The sequence below is a fragment of the Marmota monax genome, unplaced genomic scaffold (genome assembly GCF_021218885.2).
Source record: "Marmota monax isolate L192 unplaced genomic scaffold, Marmota_monax_Labrador192_F-V1.1 WCK01_AAM20220418_F8-fsc00069, whole genome shotgun sequence".
Classification (NCBI taxonomy): Eukaryota; Metazoa; Chordata; class Mammalia; order Rodentia; family Sciuridae; genus Marmota; species Marmota monax.
This window is the reverse complement of record NW_026695243.1, coordinates 3,890,808-3,915,859: the sequence shown is the minus strand read 5'-3', so window position 1 is coordinate 3,915,859 and position 25,052 is coordinate 3,890,808. Positions and strand designations below refer to the sequence as shown.

The following is a 25,052-nucleotide window of genomic DNA, read 5'->3' as shown; positions in this document are numbered from 1 at the left end:
GGCTGTGACAAAACGCCATAAACGGGTGACTTGTAAACAACAGAAATGCATTTCTCAGAGTTCTGGAGGCTGAAGTCAAGACAAGACGGCAGGCTGTGTGTCTGGCCGGGGCCTGCCTCCTGGTCACAGAGGATGCCGTCTTCACGTGGCAAAGGGGTGAGGGTCTCCCGGGGCCTCTTTTATAAAGGCACTAACCCCATCACGAGGCCCTTCTTGACCTAACACCTCCCCAAGGTCCCATTCCCTGGCACTGCCACCTTGGGCTCGGGATTCCAACACAAGTTTTAGAGGGATGCAAACACCCAGAACACAGCAACCTCAGAGGAATCGCACTAAGCGTGGCCATGCCCCCGCCTTATTCAAAAGCCTGCCATGGCTCCCCATTGCCCTGGACCAAAAGCCCTAGCTTCTGTGAGACCGTTTCGGCAAGTTACTTAACCTCTCTGTACCTGTTTTCTTAACTGAAAAGGAGGGATAAAAATAGTGCCTCCCTCAGAAACCTGTAGGATTCCATGCTGAACATGGGGCGGGGTTCCCGCGATCTTTAACCACAGCCTCTCTGACCTGGCCTCCCTCCCTCCCTCCCTCTGGTCTCATCTGCTCTTCTTTGAACGAGTCAAGCATGGTCCTAGCTCATGGTCCTTTGGCACTGGCTCTTCTCTCCACTGGCAGGCTGCTCCCCCAGAAATCAGTCCGGCTCACTCCAGCAAGCCTTCACCCCAAGGGCACCTTCTCAATGAGCCCCCAGACCACCCTGTTGAAAACCACAGTGGACGCTCGGCCCTGCTCCGTCTCATTTCCCCGGCTCTAGGAACCGTGGTTCTTTGCTGCCTCTTCTCCCTGTCTGATCTTAACCTCCTTCAGGGAAGATCTTTGCTGGTCTGTTTTGTTTACCATCAGACCTTCGCCCCTAACCCCAGCACCTAGAAAATTCCTAGCACAATGGAGGTGCCTAATAAGTATTGGCCTGAATGACTCAAGGGGTGGTGGGAAGCCCTTGGGACAGAAACAGGCAGGGAGGTGCTCCATGAGTGGACATCACCATCCTCAATGTCATCATTGATCCCTGGAGCAGGCTCCCAGGCCCCTCCTCCTCGACTTCTCCCAGCTCATAATCACACCTTCCCAGTCCCCGCCGCACCCTGCGCATCTCCCAATTATAGTAAGGAACGGTGATTACATCTTTAATTATATCTTTTTCCACTTAGGCTGAATCAAGTGAAATTGCTATTTTTTTTTTTTTGTAAGATATTGTCTGGTTCACATCGTTTATAACCCAATAGGCTTCTCACAGCACCTCAGGGCCCGGCACAGGGGACACCTGAAAAATGTTTGCCCATCGGAGTGAGGTCACTTGGCCCTCCAGACCTGGCAGGATGGCAAAGCTTTTCCTGCACCAGCTACAGATGGAAAACGACAGAGGGAGCGTCTGCATTATCCCGTGTCTTCCTGAGAAAGGCACCCGCTCTACCCAAGCTCTGGCCATTAGAAAGCAGCAAAAGTGTCAGGCATGGTGGCCCACACCTGCAATCCCAGTGGCTCAGGAGGCTGAGGCAGGAGAATTGCAAGTTCAAAGCCAGCCTCAGCAACTTAGTGAGGCCGTAAGCAATTCAGGGAGACCCTGTCTCTAAATAAATGAAAAGGGCTGGGGATGTGGCTCAGTGGTTAAGGGCCCCTCAGTTCAATTCCTGGAACCGAGAGAGAGAGAGAGAGAGAGAGAGAGAGAGAGAGAGAGAGAGAGAGAGAGAGAGAGAGTGAGTTTAAGGCTGAAACCCCTAGCTGTCCACTCTAAGGGAATCCATTTGACGATGGGGGAGGGAGGCTGGGCTGTCCCTGGCTGCCACCTGCTCACTGCTCCCTTCAGTAACAGGCCCTGCTACGGGTCTTCACTAAGTCTAACTCCTGGGTTGCCAAAGCTGAAACAAATCCAACCACCGCTAGGTCTACGCCCATTGCACAGCTGGGAGAAACGAGGTCCAGGGAGGGGCAGGGACTGACTGAGCCAAGGTTAGCGGGCCCGGGAGAGGGAGAGCCCACGCTGGAATCTACCTCACTGACTTTAGTATCATGGCCTTTCTTCTGGATGACACTGCTCCGCCACCCAGTCTCTGGTAAGGCCAGCTTTTACTCTTGCTACTTTTTAAGGTGTCTTTTTCAAAGGAAATGTTTAGGAAGCCTCAGATGATCTATGGGGAGTGGCTTCACCACAGGACAGCTTCTTACAGATAACAGCACCACCTCTGTCTCTCTCTAGTTCCTTCCTTTAGGGTAAAGTCCCTAAAGTAGAAGCCTAGGAACAAAGGGCAAGTAGGATCATTTTCAAGGACTTTTCTAACAGGCTGCCCGTCACCCCACAAGACCAAATGCCACAGGTGGCTCTACAACCTTATGGGCACAGCTATCCTTTTATATTTCTTTTGCTAATTTAAATTGTTTGTTGTTTGTTTGTTTGCTTGTTTGTTTTAAAAGATACACTCTAGTTTTGAAATTAGGATCCCTGGACTAAGTGGAAGGTTTGTTGTAAAACTTCAACCAGTGACATCCCCTCCAGGAACAGGGGACACTCATCTTTAAAATAAAGGGGTTGAATGAGATGGTTCCTTAAGGCCCCTTTCAGGTGTGATATTCCACATTTAAAAGGTATTAGTATACAGCTGGGCGTGGTGGCGCACACCTGCAATCCCGCCTTGCCATTCAGGGGGGATGAGGCAGGAGGATCACAAGTTCAAGGCCATCTGGGCAATCCAGTTAGACCCTGTTTCAAAATAAAAAGGAAAAAGGTCTGGATATGTAGCTCAGTGGTAGAGAGTCCCTGGGTCCAATCCTTAGTACCAAAAATAAATAAACTAAATAAAAAAGAATTAGTATGGAATGACTTTTTAACAACCAGAATCTGCCATGCTTCAAAATCAGGACGAAATGTCTTGAACCAGCTGGGCAGGAAAATGGGACCCAGATAAACACTTGGCGTAGAGAAGACAGGAGACTTAGGTAGCACTTAGGCCCGTGGGTTGGGGGAAGGCTCCTGGGACGGCATGTATACTTAGTCTGCTTTTAGGAGGGGATAATAACACTCATCCGTAGTCCAGCTCCAAGTCCTGGGCAGCTCCATCCGGGCCACAGGGCAAAGTCAGATCACTCCATTTCAGCCCTGGAATCCCACTGCCCCGGAAATATGGCCCCGTCCAGCCTCTGAACACCTGAGGTGACACAGAGCTCACCACCTGCTCAGACGCCCCTCCCTTTTTATGGCCTCAGGACTCCTGGGTGACAGGCAGGTCATGAAGGGGACAGGAGAGACCGGAAGTCTCATTTCCAGAAATTTCTGATTTCTCAGATAGAAGGGTCTGGAGAGGGGTTAAGCTCCTCCTCTCACTCCAGCTTTCTCAAGAGATCACAGGAGGTGCTAGGAACTTCAGGAGGCACCAGTCTCAGAGGGGTCCACACAGAGGGGTCCACACAGCCTGCTGGGGCCAGAGCAGACACCTCAGGGCTCTTCTTGCCTTTGCTCCCTTTGCCTCTGACCAGAGAGGCTGCTCTGCCCGGGCTGTTCATCCTGGTGATGGGCAGATTTAAGGGATGCGACCACTGCCTCAGGGTGAGGAGGGAGGGGTCAGGTGGTGTCCTTAGACCCCTAGCAAGACCAGCAGGAGGGACAGTGACTGGGAAGCAAATCTCAACTCAGTTTGCAGATAGTGACCTCCCCAACCACAGGAGTGTGCAACAGAGCAGCAAGACCTTGCAGAGGGATATTACAGAGGGGCTGGGCCCATGCCAGAGGTCTACACCCAGAGAGCCTGGAACCACAGCCCCTCTGTCAGGAGCTCTCCCCATCAATCCCACTGAGACATGGCACTCCCTGTGCTGTCACCAGGATCCAGGTGTGGCCCTCGACAGAACTGGGCTCTGACAGACAGCCAGGGCATGGAGGAGTCCATCCTACCCCATTTCCTACATGCAGGTGGGTGTCTGCGTGGGTTTGGTCAGGCAGCTCTGTGGCTGAGTTCCGGCCACCTCCAGCCTCAGACGACGAAGCCAGTCTTGGCACACACTCTGCACGCCCCACCCGCATGCCCAGGCCGGCGCGACAGGGACCTGGGGATGTCTTATCCCCCCACTGTTTCCTGTGCAGGGAAAGTGAGGCCCAATCCGTCATCCAGCCAAGAGAGGGAGGGTCACGACTTGGGTTCAATGGGGCACTCGGGCCACAACAGGGGCCTGTCGGGACCGGCTGGCCGCGCCCAGGGCGAGCCGCCTCGCCGCGGGAGGGAGAGGAGGGAGCGGCGGGCGGTGCAGCCCGTGCCCGTGCGGGCCGCAAGTCGTCGGGACCCGCACCTAGGGGCGGCCGCTCCCAACAGCCCGCCAGGGCGAGGGCCACGTTGCGTCCGCTATCTCGATGGGGAAACTGAGCCAAGAAAGGCGCAGGGCTTTGTGCAAGGTCACGCGGAGGGGCTGGTAGCCCGGTCCCCGCGCCCCGCCGGGTCCCCCGCGGCGAGCCAAACCCAGCATCCCTCCCTCTCCCGGGGCTGCAGCCGGAGGTGCATCGCGCACGTCCCGCCCGACGCCCCAGCGCGCGGATCGCGGAGGTGCGGCCGGCCGGCCACCGGCGCTGGCCACCCTACCTTGCTGACTGCCGCGCAGGTGGCGGCGGCGGCGGCGGCAGCGTCCAGCTCCTGCTCCGCGCTCCGCGCCACCCGCCGAGTCCCCGCGCGCAGCACCACCGCCTCCCCTGCAGCCCGGCGGGCGGGGCCGGGTGGGCGGGGCGGGCCGGGTCCCGGCCAGGCCCCGCCCCGCCTCGCCCGCCGCGGCCGGCGCTCCGGGTCCCCCGGCTGGTCTCCGGGTGCGCACGCGCCCGAAGCAGGCGCGCACCCCGGCGCGCACACGATGAGGTGCTTGGGGCTGGCTGCCTGAGACCCAGCGGAGGCCGGGGCCGTCAGACCCGCCTGGCTGTCTCCTCGCTTGGTGGCGTGGGCCCAGGGACTCGGCCTCCCGGAGCCTCAGCATCCCCTTTGGCGAAGTGGAGGCAGTAACCGCGTCTGCCTCGGAGGCCGGTTGAGAACTAGATCAGAAGAGCCCTCCGGGTACCCTGCGTGCTCAGAGTCCGGCTCAGGGAAGCGCTCCCAGCACCCGGGCTGCTGGAGGGTCCCCCAGGCTCCCCAAGCTGGACCGCCACTGAGCGTCAGGGAGGACTCCTTTCCCCGGTAGCCAGGAGGGGGCGCTGCTGCTCAGTCTTGCCAACTTTGAGCCCCGAGGACGTTAGGCAATGGTGGGGTGGAGATGGGAGGCCCTGCCTTTAATAACACTACCTCACACTTCCTGAACCAGCATGTGATGTGCGTTACCTATCATACACCCCTGTGAGTTTGATACTCTTACCTGTTTTACAGATAAGGAAGCTGAGGCTCAGAGAGGTGAGATACCTAGCTTAAGATCACACACCACCTCTCTTGAGAACAACTCTTGTGCAGTAGGGCATCCTGAAGGCCTAGAACAGTGCCTGGCACATAGTAGGCACTCAATACGTGATTGTTGAATGAATAGGAAAGTAAGCTATGCTACTTTACGTACGTTGTTACTTTTGACCCTATCAACCTTGTTACTTAGCCTTTGTTACTCCCATTTCATAGATAAGAAAATTGAGACTTAGAATGGCCACGTACTTGGTGGGGGTGGGGTGTGGGGCTATCAATGATCCTAAACAGCCAGGGCCAAGGCCTGCAGCTCAGGCTTTGAACTCAGATCACCAGGCCACTCCCCTGCCCAGAGCTGGAGGGGTTCTCCTCAAGCTCAGTGTCCAGAACCTTTCCCAGGCTGAGATTCTGAATGTCTTAATTGCCTCAGGGCCTGGGCAGTGTCTGGTGCCCCTCCTCTCCTTCCCTTAGTGCTGCCTTCCTGCCCAGCCTCCCAGAATGCGCTGTGGATGTGCCCTTCCAGCCTGCATCAGCCTCTCTCCAGCCTGTGCCAGGGTGGATGGTGGCCTGGACTGTTTGGGGACAGGCTGGTTTAATGGGGACCTCTCTGAGGACTGTTGCATATTGACCATAAGCCAGAGAGGAGGCCTGTGCAAGACACGACCTGGGACCCTTCCTAGGGTTGCTGTGGGGTGGGATGCAAAAGGGGGGCCTTCCTTTTCTGCTCCCTCTCCTGGTCTAGGCATGGAAGGCGGCTTGGCCGCCCCCTGAATCGCATACTTGGGGAAACTAAGGCCTGAGCGAGCCTTGACCTACCAGGGGCCTGCCTGGTGGGAATACCACAGAGGGTGGCTGACTCCAAAGCCAGCACCTTCCTCTGGAACTTGGTGCTGACGGGGAGAGGCCAGGAGCCCTCTCCTCCCAGGGTGTCCATATTGGCCAGGGTGTCCTCACTGTCCACTACCGGTGTGGGACCAGGACAGGTGTGTGTGTGTGTGTGTGTGTGTGTGTCAAGGTGGGGGAGCTCTCCATCTGTCTGCTCTCATAGAGCTTCCTGTGCAGTGTGGCCCTGCATCCACGGAGGAGGGAGCTGAGAAAATGAGATGTCAGCACCTGGGGCGAGGTTCTGATGGGGGATGGAAGCCCTGAACAGGGGCCATCTGGATCTGTGAGGGAGTGCCCGCCTCCCACTTTGGGAGTCCCCCAGGCCCTTCCTCCTCCTTTGTTCAGAGGTTCCCCAGGGCTCTTTTCCCTCCCTTGGAGAATGGGGCCTGCCCTTCAGCCTGCTGGGGGCTGAGGGTCTGGGGGAGGGAATGCTTGGAAAGTCCACCCCTGGGGAAGGCAGGAGGGGCTTTGGGGGATCTGATCCTCCAGACCTGGAAGGCAGCAGCCCCTGGGGAAGGGGAGACAGCTGTGGTGCAGGGCCCGGAACCTGACACCAGGGGTGGGCCCAGGCGCCCTCCAGGAAGAGCAGCGGGAGGGGAGCAGGGGCAGCAGGCTCAGACACGCTGGGGTGGGGGCCTGTCTGCTGCATCCTCACTGTCCTATGGGTGTCTGCTCCCTATGCTTGTCTCTGATTAAGGGACAGCGCCACAATTCCAGCTTGGGATAACAATTTGGAAGCTCCTTCTCCTTTCCCCCTTGCTCAGCAAGCCCCATAGTGTGTCCACATGAGGCCAGAGGCCAGGCCAGTCCAGTCCCCCAGTCCTGTCCTTGTGAGAGGTGTTCTAGGTCCCATAGAAGGCAGGTAAGTGGTCAGGGGCCCTCCTTGGCTGCAGTCAGGGCCTCCGGGACCTAGCGAGGCTGTGTGACTTGGACAGGTTAGTCGGCATCTCTGTGCCCCATCACCTGAGCTTGGACTGGGTGAGTAGGTGCTGCAGAACAGGAAGTTCTCAATCCCAGTATCCCTCCCCAGGGCTGAAGGAAGTAGCCGGTCCTCACTGTCCAGGGGTCCGGATGCTCCCAGTGTATTGGACCACCCAGGCTCCACAACAACCTGCATCTAGGGTCTAGAACCCACATTGTTTTAAAATTTGTTTTTGTTTTGTGTGGTAATTCAGATGGAACCCAGGACCTTGTGCATGCTGGGCAAGTGCTCTGCCACTGAGTCACATTCCCAGCCCCCAATTTTAAAAAATCTACACAGGGGATTCTAAGATGCAGCCAGAAAGGAAACAGGCGACAGAGCTGGCCCAATGCAGAGCACACCCACCTTTCCAGGCTGGGAGAAGAGCTGGGGCTCCCAGCTCTGTGCAGAGCCCCAACTCCGATGGGAGTGGAAAGGGGCGGTTTGGAGGGGGAAATGGGTGATGGGAAGGAGAAAGAAGGGAGTGAACGGGAAAGAGGAAATGGGAAAGCAGAGGGATGGAGGACAAGAGGGAGCAGCAGCCCTCTGCCTGATCAGTGGTTTTTTTGGGGGTGTGTGGGGTTTTTTGGGGGGTACCATGGATTGAACCCAGGGGTGCTTGACCACTGAGTCACATCCCCAGCCCTTTTCTATTTTTTATTTAGAGACAGGGTCTTGCTGAATTGTTCAGGGCTTCACTAAGTTGCTGAGGCTGACTTTGAACTCCTGATCCTCCTGCCTCAGCCTCCCAAGCTGCTGAGATCACAGGCGTGCGCTACCGTGCCCTGCTTGTGTGTTTTTTAAATATACAATACAAATGCTTTATTTAACAGTTGCCAACCATCGGCCAAGTAGTAGGTACCAGGGCCCAGCAGCAAGTTCAGCAAAGCTTCCGAGCCTCTTCTGACTCCAGCAAGGTCAGCACATCACTTTCTGGATGGGCCTTTGAGTTCCAGATGAGGGAGGAGACAGTGTTATCCATGAATTCCATGTACCTGTGTATACTGTCCCCGTGAGTCTGTCCTGCCCAGCACCTTGGGGACTCTGGCCAGCGGATGGGCTGTACACAGCTTATGTCCTCCATGGTGCCGCAGTGGTATGGGGTAGAAAGACCAGTGTGTTCGTTTTTGCTGCAGGGGGAACGTGAGTTTCAGCGGAGTCAGCAGAGCACGCGGACTCGGGTGCTTTCCTTCACTGGGGGTACTGGCTGGGGCTGGGGGCTCTTCTCTGTGAGAACACCAGCAGCACCTCCTTTGCCCTCCTGGCTCCCTCACCAGCCTGGTGACCGACCTTACCTGCCAGGGTGCTGCCAGGACCCTGCCCCCCCACCAGCACATTCCATGGAAACTGGTGGTAAAGTGCCTCAGCAGGCACTGGAGAGCCAGGCGCAAGACTCTGCCCACATGATCACAGGTGCTGCTGAGAAATGAACTGTGACCCGTGTGCGGTCTCTGTCCCTGCCTTGGTGGGGACAGTGTGTGTCTGCTGAGAAAGACCTGGGAAAGCTGGGAAGAGCTGACCATGAGCCTCGGACCATGAAGCACAGAAGCCCTGAGCTCAGCGGTCAGCAGTGTGGAGCAGCCCTGCCCTGGGGGACCGGGGGCTTGGTGGAGGGCCACTGCCACCACCCTCCCCCCCCCCCCCCCCCGCTACCTTTGCAGGAAAGCCGACAGTAGCAGGGGGCAGCAGCAGGTCAGAGTGGGTGTGTACAAGGGCTTCTGCCCAGCCCCTATGGCCAGATCCCCTCGGTGGTCAGAAGAGCTCTTCCGGGGAGCCCCGCAAAAGAAGAAAGAAGGATCCAGGTGCAGGCTGTGAAACCAGACCCTGGTATGGGGGGTGGCCTGGACACAGACCTGGTGGGCACTGACGGGGATCTGCTTTCCTGAAAGACAGGTGTCCTCATGACTCAGGCCCCAAGCTCCGCAGGAACCAGGAGACGTGCCCTGCAGGGTCACCTTGGAACAGCAGCTGAAAGGCTGGGGGTGGCAAACCCGGGCCCCCGGGGCCCCACCAAGAACAACTGGACACTGAGAAGTATGTGACACCCAAAGCTTGTGGGTGGTTTCCAGCACAAACACTGGTTTATAGATATAACTTAGAGGATGCCCAAGGCGGCCCCACGAAGACTATCCCGCTGGCCTGCCTACCAGCCTGCTCTGTGGGGAGGTGAGAAGCGCATGGCCTCCCTGGTGCGCGTCCGTGAAAGAAGGTCACATGGTGATGGGGCTGAGGGGTTGCCAGGCCTGCAGGGGGCTGCATGTAAGGGTGAAAAGGCTTTGTGTAGGGGAGTGGCCAGGTCAGGCGTCCCCGTCCCCATCATCCTCACTGGCGCAGCCCTCGGTCACTGCTCTGCCCCGGGACGCCCGTCTCTCCAGGTACTCGGCCTTCAGCTGCTCCAGCTCCCGCAGCTCTGCCTCCAGCCGCTCCCGGTGGGTTGCCCGCAGCTGCCGCAGCTGCTTCATGGGAAAGGGGTTCATGTCGCTGAAGGCGATGTGCATCAGCTTCCTGAGAGGGGCACACAGTCAGCTCAGCTGTGCGGCCTGCTGGGCCTGTTCTGGGACCTTCGGACACCTTTCCCACCACAGGGGCCCTGGGCCTGCCCTTGGGGAGTGTGACTTGCAGGCAGGAAACATGAGAAGCCCTTTCCACCCAGAGAGAACTGACCCACAGGGAGGAACCTCAGAGGCACCTCGCCCAGTAGGAGGGGTTGGCAGGGGAAGGCATCCTGAAGAGGTGACAGGTGAGCTGAATTTTGAAGAGTGAATGAAAGCTGACAGGCAGAGGGGAGGTGGCAAGGTGGGGAGGTGGCACGGAGGCATTCTAACAGAAGCATGCAGGGCACAAGCCTAGAGGCAGGGCTGTTCTGGAAACTCAAATAATCTGCTTTCTAGATTCACAGGCCCGGGTGCTCAGGGAGGGAAAGGTGGGCGAGCACTGAGACTGGGCTGGGGCTGGGGCCGAGTGGCAGAGCACCTGGGTGACGCGGGTGAGGCCCCAGCGCGATCCCCAGCACACACACCACCTAAAGCTGCATGGAGAGTCTGAAGGCCAGGTTAAGGGGATGGATCATGAAGGGGCCAGGACTTCCCTCCAGACACCTAACCTATGACGGAGGACCAGAGTCACCGCCTGGGGGCAGGGGCAGACCCTCACCGGCTGTTGCAAATGGTCTTGGTGAAGAAGCGCAGGTACTGGTAGATCTCCAGGCTGTCCTGCAGCCGCAGGATCTCCTCCTCGTTGTACTTGAAAATGGCCAAGGCATAGCGGAACACCACCTGGGGGCACAGCAGGGGCTCAGGTATGGCATGGCATGGGCCAGAATCCCCAGAGGGAGGAAACCCAGAGGCCAGGCAGCCTGGAATCCCTGGGCAGGCTGCAGAGAGGGAGGCCTAGTGGCACAACATGGGGGTAGACACAGGAAGTGAGGGAGGCTGAGGACCCCGAGCAGGGCACAGCTTCAAAGGCAGGGATTTGGATGATGCGGGTGAGGCCCCAGCGTGATCTGGATGAAGTTCCAGATCTACCTCTGGACTTCCCCAAGACAGGCAATGCACTGCGTCTGGTGGACCTCTCAGGGTGAATACAGTAGTGTGTGGCACGGTAACACACCTGTAATCCCAGCAACTCAGGGAGGCTGAGGCAGGAGGATCAAAAGTTCGAGGCCAGCCTCAGCAACTTAGTGAGCCTTTAAGTAACTTAGTGAGGCCCTGTCTCAAAATAAAAAATAAAAAACGGCTAAAAATAAAAAAATGGCTGGGGATGTAGCTTAGTGGTAAGGTGCCCCTGGGTTCGATCCCCAGTGAAAAAAAACAAAACAAAACAAAAACCCAAACTGTGTTGTTAGATGGGTCTGTGGGAGGTGGGCGTTTGTCCTTGGTCTCCTCACAGGGTCAGGGCAGGGCTTGGCCCAGACCCAGACTCCACTCTCAGTGCAGGGCTCAGTCCACAGGAAGAAGGAAGGAGGGGTCTGGGTGACAGGCAGGGGATGTGCATCCCTGGTCATGCTGGGCACCCTCTCAGGGAGCGACTGGGCAACCTCAGGGCGCATCTTCAGAGGCAGAAGTGCCCCTTCTCTCAGGCGCTACAGCACTTCACGATTTACAAGCCACGCCCTCAGCTGTCCCCAGAAGTCCTGCCAGGTGGACACTGTCTTCCTTTCTCCAAGGGCAGAGTCAAGACAGGGGTGGGGGGCGGGACCGGCTCGGGCCCAGCAGCGCCTACCTTGGTCCCCTCGTATAGGAAGGCGTCCCAGACCCGCAGGAGGATGTCACTGATCAGACTGTCTGCAAAGACCACGAGGAACCAGTTGAACGTGACGAGGGAGAGGTCGATGCGGTGCTGTCCCAGGTGGGCCATCAGCCTGGGCAGCTTCTCTGAGAGGAGGTCCTGCAGCACCCGCTGGTCCACCTGGAAGGCAGTGAGAGGGCCATCACTGGCACCCTGGGGAAATGGCCACCTCCCTTCCTCCCGGCCCCTCAGACCCAGGCTGTCCACAGCAAGCCTGGGGTGCTGAGCGGCCCTGCCCTGACCAGCACCGAGCACCTGGGGAGCTGGGACCCAGGGGCAGCTGCACATCACCTGCTGCTCCCAACACAGGCCAGGGTCACCTGGTTGGAGCATCAGGCTTTACAATGGAGGTCTTTGGGCTGGCCAGTTCTTGGCCACCCCAAGTCCAGCTGACCCTCCTGGTGATTCAGAGAAACTCATGGATGAACTGGCACACCACTGAGGTCCCCTCCAGGACCGTCAAAGCAAGAGCCGTGGGTGGGGAACAGGGGACAACACTGGCCCTCTGGGTTGACAGATATGGAGAGCAGGCCCCGGACACACTGTGTTCTTTTCTCTTTTTCTGAATATGGGAAATTCTCCATAGCAAGAAATTAAAAGGAAAAAGCAAACTTGACCCTGTGACACAAGCCACCTTAATTTCAGAGATGCTGAGACGTGGAAGTAAAGTATGGCACATTCCCAGCCCCTGCCCCAGTGAGGGGCCACCTGAGACCCCGTGCTCTAACGCCCCAGGGGGAGCCAGCTCCGCTGCCCACCTTTCTGCTTCTTCCACCCAAGCCAAGGGGTGCCGCAGCCCCTGGAACCATGAGATAACAAGCCCCAGGCCAGGGAGAGCGAAATAGGGAGCTAGGAGGAGCCTGATCCCAGAGGGCATTAAGAAGTGAGCCACCCTGTCATTATCTGAGAGAATAATGGACCGCTGAAGCCACTCCTCGGCCAGCCTCCCTCCCACACAGTCCAGTGCAATCCCTATCTGATCCCCACCTCCCTGCTGACTTCCCAGCCTCACTCCTCTCCTGAGAGCTGTCCCTGAGCTGCCCCTGAGCTGCCAAGGTCCCGCCCTCCAGAGATGGAAGTAGGAAAGGAGGGGAAGGAAGTACACATAGACAGCGTCCAGATTGGAGGTGAGCAGTGGGCAAGGCCGGCGGAGGGTGGGGAGGCTTGGAATGACTTTGCACTTAGGCCTCTTAACAAGCCCTAGCAGCAACTTTACTCCCATTCTAGAGCAGGCATGCTTGGGGTTCAGAGAGGTGACGTTATGTGCCAAGGCAGCACAGCAGATCAGCCACGGGCAGAGCTCTGGACCCTGTTCTGCCTGACCACAAGGCCAGAGGGCGGTAGAGGTGTAACAGGACAGTGGAGGCAGCCATGCTGCTCAGTGGACAGTGATGAGCATGAGCAGGAATGGTCACCATCACCCCCATCCTGCTGAACTGTGTTCTGAATTCTTTTTTCCAGTACTGGAGATGGAACCCAGGACCTAGCACATGCTAGGCGGGCACTCTACCGCTGAGCTACATCCCCAGCCCTTTTGAAATTTTTATTTTGAGGCATGGTCTTGCCAAGTTCCTAAGGGTCTTGTTCAGTTGCCCTTGCTGGCCCTGAACCTGTAGTCCTCCTGCCTCTGGCCCCCAAGTAGCTGGGATTATAGGCATGTGCCACCAAGCCCTGCTGTGTTCTGAAATTTGACTGGCAAATGGAAAATTAAACTAGGTCTGTTCTTCCTCTCCCAGTGACATGATGTCACCACTGGACTCATACCAGTCTGTCCTCTGGGCAGAATCCCCAAAGTTCTTCAGGCTGGAACCGCCCTGCGTCCCAGAGAAGGGATATTGGCCCACCGTGCAGGTGGAGAAATGGAGGCCGGAGATTTCCAACTTTCGCGGGAGTCACTGACTCACAGGAGCAACTCAAGGGCACTGTTCTGCATGGCTGCCATGTCCCCTCCCTCCCTCTCACCTGGGACGCTGTCAGCGTCTTACTGTAGTAGTCGGCTGGCAGGATGGTCTCCACGATGGCTACCAGGCACCAGAAGGCACTCTCCTCCTCCTCCAGCACCAGCAGAGCCACAGCGGCCAGCCTGAGCAAGGATGAGCAAGGTGACATGGTCAACGCCCAGCCCAGGGCCCGGTACGCTGCGGGCTCTAACATGCTGGCCGCCCTCACTTCCATGTTCTCAAGCTCTGAGACGCTGGCAAGTGTGCGAACCTCCCTGAGCCTCGGCCTCGCACTCTGTAAGGTGATAAAGAAACCCACCTCCGGGCCATGGCCCCTGAGAAGCCTGTCTTTGGTGCTGCCTGGCACACAGCAGTGCACTGCACAGTCCTTCTCTCCTGGACCACCCCCTCTCAGGAGGCTCAAGTGACACCACTGGTAAGAGGGACAAGCCCCCAGGGCTGAGCAGGGAAGTCTTCCTGCTTCTCCATTTTTGCTTGCAGGCTGCATCCAGGACCAATCCAAGTTACACTTCCCTACTGTCCTCCTTGGATTCCTATTCTCCTAAGATGCTACATAAATACATAAATCCAGTATTCAAAACCACCTGTGGAATGCTGCCCACTACAGACCCTTTTGGGGGCTTATGATGTACACTATCTCAGAAAGCCTCTGGGGAATCCTGCAAGGAGACCCTGTGTCACTTTAACCAACCCAGAGTAACTGTGGGCCATGGAGCCATATCATTGTGCCACTAGTAATGCTTCCCTGGGTTCTCACTAGACTGGATTTATGACCTCCACCTTTTGAGATTCAGGACTTCTAGAAACAAGGCTGAGTCTCAAAAGAAAAAAGAAAACCTTTCTCCTTTCCTAGTGTTTGGGATAGCAAATATGTGGTATGTCTGCCACCATTCTCTTTATCCATGCCCAGGACAGACATAACTAATAGATCTTGGCAACATTCCCCTTGCCGATGCCCAGAGCAGACATAACTAATTGATCAGGGCACTCTTTCCCCCTGAGTTGAAGCTACCTTAGAGACTGCCTCAAGATAGGCCTCCAGCAGCAGTTTCCTATTGGCTCTCTCTGGTCAAGACAAACTCCTTACTCACAGATAGGAAAACTGAGACCCAGAAAGCAAAAGAGAATGCCTCGAGATCACAGTCGGCTGATGATAGAGCAGGAAGATAACCCAGGAATCCCAACATCCAGCCCACCAACTCAGAGTGTCCTCAGTCCAGGAGCTGGCTGCCAGTGCCAGCTTAGAATTTCTCACAGCACACACTAAAAAGCCAGTTACCTGAGGCTGGTCCCCACTTGGGCTGCTCACTGCTCAGACTCCAGCAGGGCTCCACCCTCAGGCTCTCAGGGCCCAAGGAGGCCTGCAAAGGGGAAATGAGCCAAAGGGGAAAGAGCAAGCTACTTTGGAAGGATTCCACTTATTTTTCACAGGGAAATGGCTTTAAAATGTTTGCTCTAAATTGGCATTAAATCACCGTGTTCTATCTTCACCATCTAAACCGGCTGGATTTGTTGCCTTAGAAGCAGGATGTTATCTTTGAGACATGGGGTGGGGGTGGGGCGTGATGGCACAACACATGCATTTCCAACTGCTGCCGCTAGATGGCAACTCAGGCAAGTGTAAGGGGTCTGCAGTTTGGGATTCGGGCCTCCAAAGGAACACACCGCACTTTCCATAGTAGAACAGGCCCTTTCTAATACACTTAACTTTCTAGTTAAAGCAATAGCACAAATATTTGCATGAATACCAACTATCTGTGCTTACATATCAAATTTAAGTAAAAATAGCAGAGACAGAGATAGTAAAAAGTACCCTCTGGGCGTCTCCCTCTTCTTTGGCCTCAGTTGTTCCCATCTGCTTTCTAGAAGCAGCCTGTGCCACCTCCTTCCACAGGGGGAGCTTCTCTCCTGTGTGCTGATCTCAAGGTCCCCTGGCTCCCGGACTTTTTCCTGCTTTGGCACACATTGCACCCCAGAGCACCATAGCCTGTATATGGCTAATTGCTTCTCATAGAGGTCACATCGGATCAGGAAAAAATGTTTCAGGGTGGCACCAGCCCACTGCCTGCCAAAGCTCCCACTCTGAATGAGGGTGGGTTGTGGGAAGGACTGGGTGTGGGTGTCCGGGGTTGGAGCTGGCCCAGATGCCAGGCATGGTGAGGCTCTGGGCAGGTGACTCAGCTTCTCTGAGCTTCCCTGACTTGCCTGGAGAATGGGGGCACCAGTGCCCACTTCAGGTTTCCATGAGGATTAAGTGATGTCAGGTATGTAAGCACCCTCAGTAAGTTGCTTCCTACCTGACCTTTCTAAGAAATGGGAAAATCATTATTTGTACAAATCCCATGGCTTCCATTTCCCTGCACAGCTGCTCTTAAAAAGGCTTTGCAATTTTTGTTCCTCCTAGATTTCAACATGTTCGCACAGATAAAAAATATACAGGCTTTTGCTCAGCTGTTGATGAAGGAGTAGAATTTCTACAGACATCACCTGTAGCAGACATGCAGAATAACACGAATTTCAGGCTTAAATTAAGAGGCATTCCTGTTGGAGCTTAGCTCTGAATTCCCAGTAATTGTACATATCCATGCTCAATTTTACCTAAATTTAGGGTGGAATAAGAGTATTGAAAATATGTGCTCTTGGGAGCCATTCAAATTTGAGTTAAGGACACTCCGAATGTCAATTCTGGGTTAAATAAATGCCACATACCACCTATTCAGAAAAATAGAGCAGAATGGCTTTTGCAAATTTTACTCAAGCATGTGTGTGTTTAAATGAAATTGAGTCAAAATTTGCTTTGGGAAATCTTCAAGACTATGCAATATCTATGGAGGTATGTAGTGTTCATGAAAGTCCCCTTCCACTTGTGGAGAAGACAGCCCTATGAACCAGGGCCCATCCTCATCCCCAGTCTCTCTCCTCTCCCCTGCTAATTAGATCAGAAATGGAAAGTAATGCATGCTGCGCCATTCAGATTCCTTCTTTGGGATGCAGGTCCTGGGCATGAGGGTTAAGGGCACAGGGTATAAGGTGGGAAGACTCGCTGTAGCCCACAACTTAGTGCTCCACTCTGACGACCTCGATGGGCTGTAAATGCCCCAAGAATGAGTAGGTCTGCCAAGAGGGGTGGGGCCGAAGGCAGAGTGGGGTGGGGGCCAGAGGCCCTGCAGCTGCAGGCAGTGCAGGGGCCACATGGCCTTGGGGGAGGGCATTCCAGGCAATACTGGACGAGTGCCAGCCTGGGCTTCTGTAGCGCTGCACCCCTGCTGGGCCATCTATCCTCAGCTCTGTCCTCTTCCTCCAGTTCCCCGAGCTTCCCCTGTACCATTTATAAATTCCGTCTTCCTTGGGCTCCTCTGCGTGGGTTTTGTATAATGCTCCCTGACCTGGCCAGGGCTGTCATATGTGAGCTGGGCCCTCACTGTACACTCCAGGGGACCACTCCTGATGGCTCTATGTGAGTGGCCTCTCCTGAGCACAAATCGGAGAGCACAGGACAGGGACCTGTGTTCTGACCCATCTGTCTTAAACATGTCTTCTCACCTGCCCGTCCCTATGTGTCCAGTGAGGGCCAGCCTCCCGGGCTTCTCTCTCAGGGTTTCTGGGAGGCCCTGAAAAGTCAGCAGTGCTCTGAAGGCAAAGGGTGTGCCCGACCGCCAGAGGCTCACCTGTTCAGGCCCTGGCAGTAGCCAATGGCTGGGTTCTGCCAGGAGAAGGCCAGCAACACCCGGCGGAGCTTGTCAGGGAAGCTGGAGGTGGGACAGGTGAAGTGCTTGTTGTTGGGGAAGGTCCGGTTCAGGTCCAGCTCGATCTGGCGGGCAGCAGGGTGCTCGCAGGCCTGGCCTCGCCTCAGCAGCTCCTGGTAGCAGCTAGGAGTGTGCAGGTGCTGGACACGGAGATGGACCAGCCATCTCCAGACGCGGGGCCGGTGTTCGCGGGGCACTCCCGCCCGCAGCAGCTGCTTGAGCTCTGCAGAGGGCGCGAGCTGGCCCAGGGCCGCCCAGCGCTCCCGCAGTGGCCGCTCCACAGCGTCGAGGGCCAGCAGGTGGTGGGAGCGCACCTCCAGCACCTGGATCCTGGCCAGCAGCTTCAGGTCTTCCACCTCATAGTCGGGCACTGCCAGGAAGCCGTACTCGTCATACTCACTGCCGGGAAAGACCCACATCAGCCACACCTTGCAGGGCCTGTCCCTGGACAAGGGGTGGGTGGGGGTGCTGGGCCAGGTTCCTCCCCAGCTTCACTGAGGCTCGGCCTTCAGGGCAGGGCAGGCCCCTCCACCCCTCCCAAACTGCCCTGCTCTGCCTCCTGAACACCCGGTGAGGTCCTAGAAGTGCCTGGTACGTAGTGCCCAGGAGACCCTCCAATGACCTCCAAAGACCTCAGGCACCTGGGGCCAAGGAGCAGAACCTTTCACCAGCCAGTGAGCTCGGGGACAGAGGGGGACAGACTGCACCAATGACAGGAGGAGGTGGAATACCTGGGGGCCAGATAGCTTCTCATTTATTCAACATTTATTTGCCCCTACTATGTGCCCTGCAGGTGCTATCTGTCGAGATATATATATATATATATATATATATATATATATATATTATATTTTTTTTTTTTTTTTTTTTTTTTTGATACCCAGGATTGAATCAGAATAGTTCAACCATTGAGCCATCCCCAGCCTCTTTAATTTTTTTTTTTTTTAATTTTGAGACAGTGTCTTGCTAAGTTGCTGAGGCTGGCTTTGAATTCCTGATCCTCCTGCCTCAGCCTCCTGAGCCGCTGGGATTACAGGTGTGCACCCCCCGCCCCCAGCGCTGCCAGTCTTATGATCTTGCAAAGCAACAGTCAGCCTACATCTTACAGGGGCTGAGAATGAAGCTCAGAAAGATTAAGTGACTCGTCAAAGAGCAAGAGAGCCAGGTCTGCTGGGTGTGGTGGCACATGCCTACAATCCCCACAACTCAGGAACGGAGGCAGGAGGATTACAAATTCCAGGCCAGCCTGGGCAACTTAAAGCCTGTTACAAAAATAAATTTAAAAGGGCTGGGATGTAGCTCAGTGGTGGTGACCCTGGGTTCAATCCTCATCACCACCCCCTAATAGAGCCATGTCTGGCTCAAAAGCCCAGGCTTCTGCGGGTAAGCCACACAGCCTCAGGGACCTGTAAGCAGAGTCACACCCACGTCTGTTACTGTAACTGCCGAGTGCACTGCTCAGCCAGGATTTGGCTTATCTCCCCTCTGACCAACATGTCTGGGAGGAACCTGGGCCAGGGCAGACCTGGGGCTCGGAGGCAGCCCTGAGGGCTGCACTGATGTCCTCGGCAGCTCTGGGCAGGGGCTGCTCCTCTGAGCCTGCTCCTGGGCGGGCACTGCATGGTGCATCTGGAGCCAGAGGAGGTCACGACTGCACAGTGCACAGTCAGCAGGGCTGGCAGCAAGGCAGCGGGGTCCTTGGTCCTGCAGCCGCCAGGCTCACCTGACAGGGCCCAGCTCCACGCAGCTGCCATCAGCCGCGGCCTCGCTGGCTTCCCACTGCAACGCCTCCTGGATGAGCTCCCGCAGCAGCTCCGAGCACTCGCCAGCCTCCAACCCCGCGGCCTCCTGCAGCCTCCGCAGCCCAGCCAGGTACTTGCTCTCCACCTGGCAGTTCCTGGCTTGGAGGTAGGCACACTGTGAGGGGAGGGGCGGCCGGTCAGGTGCCCTGCTCGGCTCCGGGCAGAGCAGCCCTTCCAGCTCCTCGCCCAGCCTCCCCTTCATGGGCCTTCACATAAGGGAAAGATGGGCCTGAGTACAGGGGGAGCACGGAGGCAAGGGAAGCAGGAGAGGGCTGGGCCTGGCCTGGGGCTGGGCTCAAGAGAAAGAGGAGATGGGGCTGGGGCAGGGATGGACAGGCTCCAGTGCAGCCTGCAGTCCCATTCTGGTCTGCCCAATAGCTGTACAGCCTGTGGCAAGTCACTTAACCTCTCTGTGCCCTAGCTTGTTCATGTGCACAGTGGGGACAGCCTCAGGTTCTGGAGGGAGTAGTCGAGCTGATGAGCAAAACCCTCCCCGGGGGCTGGGCACAGAACCCTCTGCAGGGGGTGTGGCTGGGAGGGCCCTACCCTGTGCCATCTGTGCCACGGGGTGTCATCCCTCCAACACACAGCGCCCTCCCCCCAGGTCTTTCTGCGCGCTCCTCCCGGCCTTGAATTCCTGTTTCTATGTGTATAAGCCAGATGGTGCAGGGCAGGGCGGGTGACCTCTCTGGACCTTGTTTTCTGTTGCTATGAGATGGGGACTCAGAAAGCTGCCTCAGAGTACTGCCAAGACCTGAGCCGCCACGTCCCACAGGCGCACCAGGGAGCCTCGTGGCAGATGCTGCAGTCCACGGCACCCCTGCCAGTCGGCAGCTCCAAGCACTTGCCCAAACTTCCTGCTCCCCGGCTCCCACAACTGCTCCCCAACCCCAGGCCCCTGACTGCTTCCTGTGTTCTGTCACCAGTGGCCTTCTCAGGACTTCTGCTAGAGACTCTGGTCTCCCTGTGTCCAGGCCCTCTCCAGAAGCCCACCCTTTGCCGAGCAGCCGCAGCCATCTTCTCAGAACATCAGTCTGGGCCAGGATCTCTCCACTCAGACCCACTCAGCCTTGTCTCATCCTCCTCAGCTCTGCTTCATGCCTCTCAGGCCACAAACCTTTACCACGAGGTCTCCTTTCTTAGAAGGCCTTTCTGCACTGCTGGATAACACCAACTGGCCTTTAGGACTCACTCAGAAGACACCTCCTCCAGGAAGCCTTCCTTGACTTACCTTCCTACCTCCGGGCCCCATGAGTCTGTGAGTCCTAGCTGAGCTCAGCTCCCTCAATAGTCTGCACTCCCTTTGGGGCAGCAGCCAAGCTTATTGGTTTTGATGTCGCTTCCCCATAACTGCCCAGCAAAGCACCACGGACTGGGTGGCTCAAGTCAGCCAGACCATAGGGGCTGGGGAGGAAACGGACACTGTTCACAAGGGCTCAGTCCAGAGGGAGGGCAGCCAGGTAAGGAGGAGCATGAGTGGGGGTGGCCAGCAGGGAGACTGGAAGGGTGGCAGGGCATGGAGATGGCCAAGCAGCTCTCCCCTGGCACCTTCGTCAGCAGCGCCTTCTCCTTCTCAGCCACTTTCCTCCAGATTTTGGTGACCTGGTGAATCTCAGAGTTGAGGAAGCGGTTCTGGGTCCGGTAAGCTTCCATGTCATCCTGGAGAAGAGAGCACAGCATTTCAGGAGTTGACCACGGATACTTCCTGGTCCTGAGGAGTCATCCCGATAATGACAACAGAAAAGGAAACCTAAGCTGGGCACGATGACACAGGTCCCTGAGCCAGTGACTCAGAGGCTGAGGCAGGAGGATTGCGAGTGTGAGGCCAGCCTCAGCAACTTAGCAAGGCCCTAAGCAATTTAATGAGACCCTGTCTCAAAATGAAAAATAGAAAAGGACTGGGAAAGTAGCTCAGTGGTAAAGCATCCCTGGATCAATCCCCAGTATGAAAAAAAGAAAAAGAAAGAAAGAAAAAAGAAAGGAAGGAAAAAAAGGAAGTCTGGAAGGACAGAACCACTCCGAGCCTCCTCTCTATCCTGCTCCCCGCAGGCTGTGGTGAAAGGGGGGCCAGGCTGGGGTTCAAGGCCTGGCTCGAGCCCTTGGAAGGGTCTCTACACTGTTGTGTTTCCTCATTTGTAAAAGGGCAAATACCAACCACCCCTGTGGGCAGTGAGGACGCTAAATGGTCACACAGATAACACCAAATGTGGGGACAGAACACAGCAAGTGCTCAGTAGTATTTCGTTTTTTGTTTTTCTTTGTTTTGTTTTTTGGTGGTGCTGGGGATTGAACCCGGGGCCTTGTGCGTGTGAGGCAAGCTCTCTACCAACTGAGCTACAACCCCAGCCCCAGTAGTATTTGTTTTAAAAAGCAATGCATTTTATCAAATATTTGTGACCATGAATTGTCACTGTAAATATTGTTCTATGTTGTTATATAAGTTTTTAGTCTTTTTGTGTGTGTGTGTGCTGGGACTCAAACCCAGGGCCTCAAGCATACTAAGCATGTGCTTTACCACCAAGCTGTACCCCAGACCCCTTAGTGTTCTCATAAGGGACAGGGTGGCCTTGTACTTAGGATCCTTCTGCCTCAGTCTCCCACAGAGCTGGGACACAGGCTTGCGCCACCCGCCCAGCTCCAGTGATTGTTTTCAGTGATGGACAACTACACCACAAGTTACTTACAACCCTTTTCTTTCTGTTGTTTCTAAAATTTGGGCCCCGGCTGTTTTGAGCTAGTATTTGATTTTGAATAACACTGTGAAGAACGGCTCTGAGCCTAGAGGGTTCCCTCTGCACTGTCCCCTGGAAGCAGCCAGAGCCCTTGGCCGGGGTGTGCGAGAGGCTAGGCAAGTCTTGGGAAGGTTTGCCCAGGACCTGAGCTATAGCCGTGGTTCTTGGTCTTTATTCTGCCAGGAAGGATGTTCCAGAAGCCATTCAAACACACTGCGCACATCAGTCATCACTGATGAGTCGCAGGTACTCTTGCTGTGGCCCAGCCTTTCTCTCTGCTGCCCGCTGGGCTGCAGGGGAGTACCCAAGGGGCTGCTACAGAGCTGACCTTGGGCAGGCCCTGAGTGATGGGGACATGAACAGCATTTCTCATGGCCTGTGGCACTTTGCCATCAGAGACAGGCCCCATGGGCAGCCCCCAGATGATTTTGGCCCTCTGCTGGGAGGGTCTTCACTCTGGCCAGGATGGCGTCCAATATCCCTCCCAGCTTCCTTGCGACCTTCACTTCCTCATCCCAGGTCTAGAATTGTTGACAGGTATTTTCAAGACTTTAGAAATAGGGCTTTTGTCACATAAGGTGCCCCATTTCCTGCTCTAGGGAGGGCGGACGTGCTTGGAGTGGCCTGTGGTATGAGCACCTTTGGAGCAGCAGTGGCTGGGGTGGCGACTGGGCAGCACCCTCCCATTCAGCTCGTGACCCTACCTTGAATGCTCTCCTGGGTTCAGAACTGTAGGGAGGAAAAAGAGAGACCTCAGAGAAGAGAAGAGCCGCGGGACTCACCAGCAGAGTAAGGGGAGGAGAGGGCCTGGGGGGAAGCCCCTGCCGCCTCCCTGCCTTTGCAGGAAAGAGGACCCTGGGATTCTCCCTGGGCAAGGCCCTTGTGCCAGCATGGGAGACCTGGGTCCACACTGCATGCCTGCCCCTCATGCTGTGTGGCCCAGGACCAGTCCTCCCACCTCTCTGTAGCTCATTGTCCCTACCAGAAAATGAGAGGGCAAACTAGATTGCTGAGTCTTCCCAGCTCTGATACTCAAGAGGTGGCACAGTTACTGTCCCCAGTTCCCAGCTTTGATATTCAACCCCCCTTTTTTTTCCCAAGGTGGGGGAGCATGTGAGGATGCTCACTGAGCCACATTCCTAGCCCTTTTAAATTTTGAGACAGGGTCTCAATCAATGGCCAAGGCTGGCCTTGAATTTGTGAGGCCCAGCTTCCCAAGTGGCTGGGATTACAGGTGTAAGCCACCACATCAAAACCATCATTTGTGGCTGGGCATGGTGGTGCACACCTATATCCCCAGTGGCTCAGGAGGCCGAGGCAGGAGGAGTTCAAAGGCAGCCTCAGCAACTGTCACAGGTTAAGCAGCAGGAAATGCAAATATTCCCTGAGGCCAAACTCAAAGATGGGCAGATGTAATAATCACATTAATGTGACTCACATGTGCAGTTGGTTGCACCTGGCTCACTGATGACCTAAATTCCTTAAAGATATGACCTCAGGGACACACTCAGGCTCATAGGTGAGTCAGAGAAAACTGGATGCAGCTGATCTGATTCTGAGCCCTGTGCGGCTCCACGGGTCTTGAACAGTGGGCCCCATGGACGCAAAGACCCTGAGCTGGGGCAGGGCGTGGCAGAAGCAAGTCACTATGGTCACTATGCACACAGTCCAGCTCATATGCGTTTGAAAGCTCTGGTTTTGTTTTAATCCCAAAGACTCTGGCTTCACACTGAGGGATTCCAGGTCTAGCTGGTGTGTGGTTCTTCAGTTTCTGCTGACAGGGAAGGCAATCTGGGTTGCAAGTTCACTTCCTTTTACCTCCTAACAGCCCTTCAGAGGCAGCGCCAGGACTCCAACACTGGCCATCTCACTTCAAAGCTGGGCCGTGAGCCTGTTCAACACGCCCACTGCTTCTCTTGGAAGCCTCCTGTTTCTTTTGCTTTCTTTCTCCCGCTCCTTCCATTCCTCAGTTCCTTGATTCAGGAGCACAGGACTTTCCAAGGTTATAGAGGCGGCAGAACATGTGGCTCTGAAGGGCAGCACTCGGGGCAAGCCTGGCCCTGGTTTTATATGGCTGCGTCTAGAAGCAGTAGGCATAGAAGCACCTATTCCCAGTCTCAGGCTCCTGGGGTCCACGTGGCACCTGTCATTCCCTCTAGACAGGAGACTGCAGCCCATGGCAGGCATCACAACTCAAATTAAGTTCCTGTCCCCGGTGCTGGGGCTGGTCCCCGTGGACTGGGACAGCTTGGGGAAAGGGACAGGGACGGAGCAGGGGAAGGCAGGGTGGGGCAGGGAAGATGGCAGCAGCTAGAGAGGCAGAGAAGCTGGGAGGCAGAGCAGGCCGCAGACGTGAGCTCCCCATTTCAGGAGTCTGGGTAAGCTTCTTTACCTTCTCAGCCTCAGCCTTCCCATCTGTAAAGTGGGGTGCCCGAGCGTGACTGCCTCTCATAGGGCTGGTGCAAGGATAAAATGAGACAATGCAAGTAAAGCAGGCAGCACTGGCACAGGCCACGCCATCGATCCCATACGCAGAATGGTCACGAACCAGCCACAGTCGGCGTGAGTACAGGAGTACTGGGAGAGGCCCTGGGGCATGAGAAGGGCACCAAAGAAGGCCATCCAGGCCGGGCCCCAGACTTAGCTGGTCTCGAACTTTTTCATCTCTAATCTGATAATCAGAGATGCCCGCTTTTCTGCAGCCCAGGTGACCATGAAAGGGTCAAATTGTATCCATCAGCATCTACTTCCGGTACAGATGCTCGGAGGAGGGTGAGCCCTTCTCCACCTTGAAAACCATCAGCCGCCCTCCTGGGGCCCAGGGAGGGGGGGAGGCCTACCTTGAGGTGCTCCATCCTCTCCTGCTGGCTCAGGAAGTCCCTGTCGGCAGTGCTGAGGGGCTGGTCAGGGGGCCGTGTGAAGTCCTGGGTGACCTTCTCCGAGAGCTTGCAGATGACCTGCTGCTTGGCCTGGTTCTTGTCCATAAGCAGCTGCACGTGCTGCTGCAGCTCCTGCACCTGCTGCTCCCGCAGGCTGGCCGTGTGCACCAGGCTCTCGCGCTCCTGTTCCAGGGCCTCCACCCTCCTGCCCAGCTCTGCGATCTGCCGCACTTTGTGCCGCACCAGCTCCAGCCGGTCCTTGTCCTCTGCTGCTGCCAGGTACGCGCTGGATGCCCTTTTCTCCTGCTGGGCGGCCTCCAGCGCCTTGTGGAGGATCTTCACCAGCTCCTGGGCAGGGAGAGGGCGCCATCTCTGAGTTGGGGGAAGC

At 56.2% G+C, this 25,052-nt stretch overlaps 2 protein-coding genes across 10 annotated transcripts in view; both read right to left on the bottom strand.

Moving 5' to 3' along the window:
• Positions 1-4,717, bottom strand: part of Coro2a (coronin 2A) — a 61,820-nt gene extending 57,103 nt beyond the window's left edge. The window contains exon 1 of the mRNA XM_046457257.2: positions 4,623-4,717. The gene's annotated coding sequence lies outside the window, so the exon portion shown is untranslated. The remainder of the gene's footprint in view (positions 1-4,622) is intronic.
• A 4,574-nt stretch (positions 4,718-9,291) lies between these two features.
• The window catches only part of Tbc1d2 (TBC1 domain family member 2), a 47,318-nt gene continuing 31,557 nt past the window's right edge, over positions 9,292-25,052 (bottom strand). For 6 of the 9 annotated variants that reach the window (XM_046457424.2, XM_046457427.2, XM_058578074.1 and 3 more), the window contains 8 exons: positions 24,626-25,012; positions 20,602-20,712; positions 18,975-19,168; positions 17,174-17,650; positions 13,507-13,627; positions 11,479-11,664; positions 10,411-10,532; positions 9,292-9,762 (listed from right to left, as the gene is read on the bottom strand). In XM_046457424.2, coding sequence (XP_046313380.1) covers positions 9,555-9,762; positions 10,411-10,532; positions 11,479-11,664; positions 13,507-13,627; positions 17,174-17,650; positions 18,975-19,168; positions 20,602-20,712; positions 24,626-25,012 — 1,806 coding nt within the window. In that variant the 3' untranslated portion in view covers positions 9,292-9,554. Of the gene's footprint in view, positions 9,763-10,410; positions 10,533-11,478; positions 11,665-13,506; positions 13,628-17,173; positions 17,651-18,974; positions 19,169-20,601; positions 20,713-22,489; positions 22,515-24,625; positions 25,013-25,052 lie in introns of those variants that run through there. The other 3 variants (XM_046457428.2, XM_046457425.2, XM_046457426.2) reach the window with 3 other exon arrangements.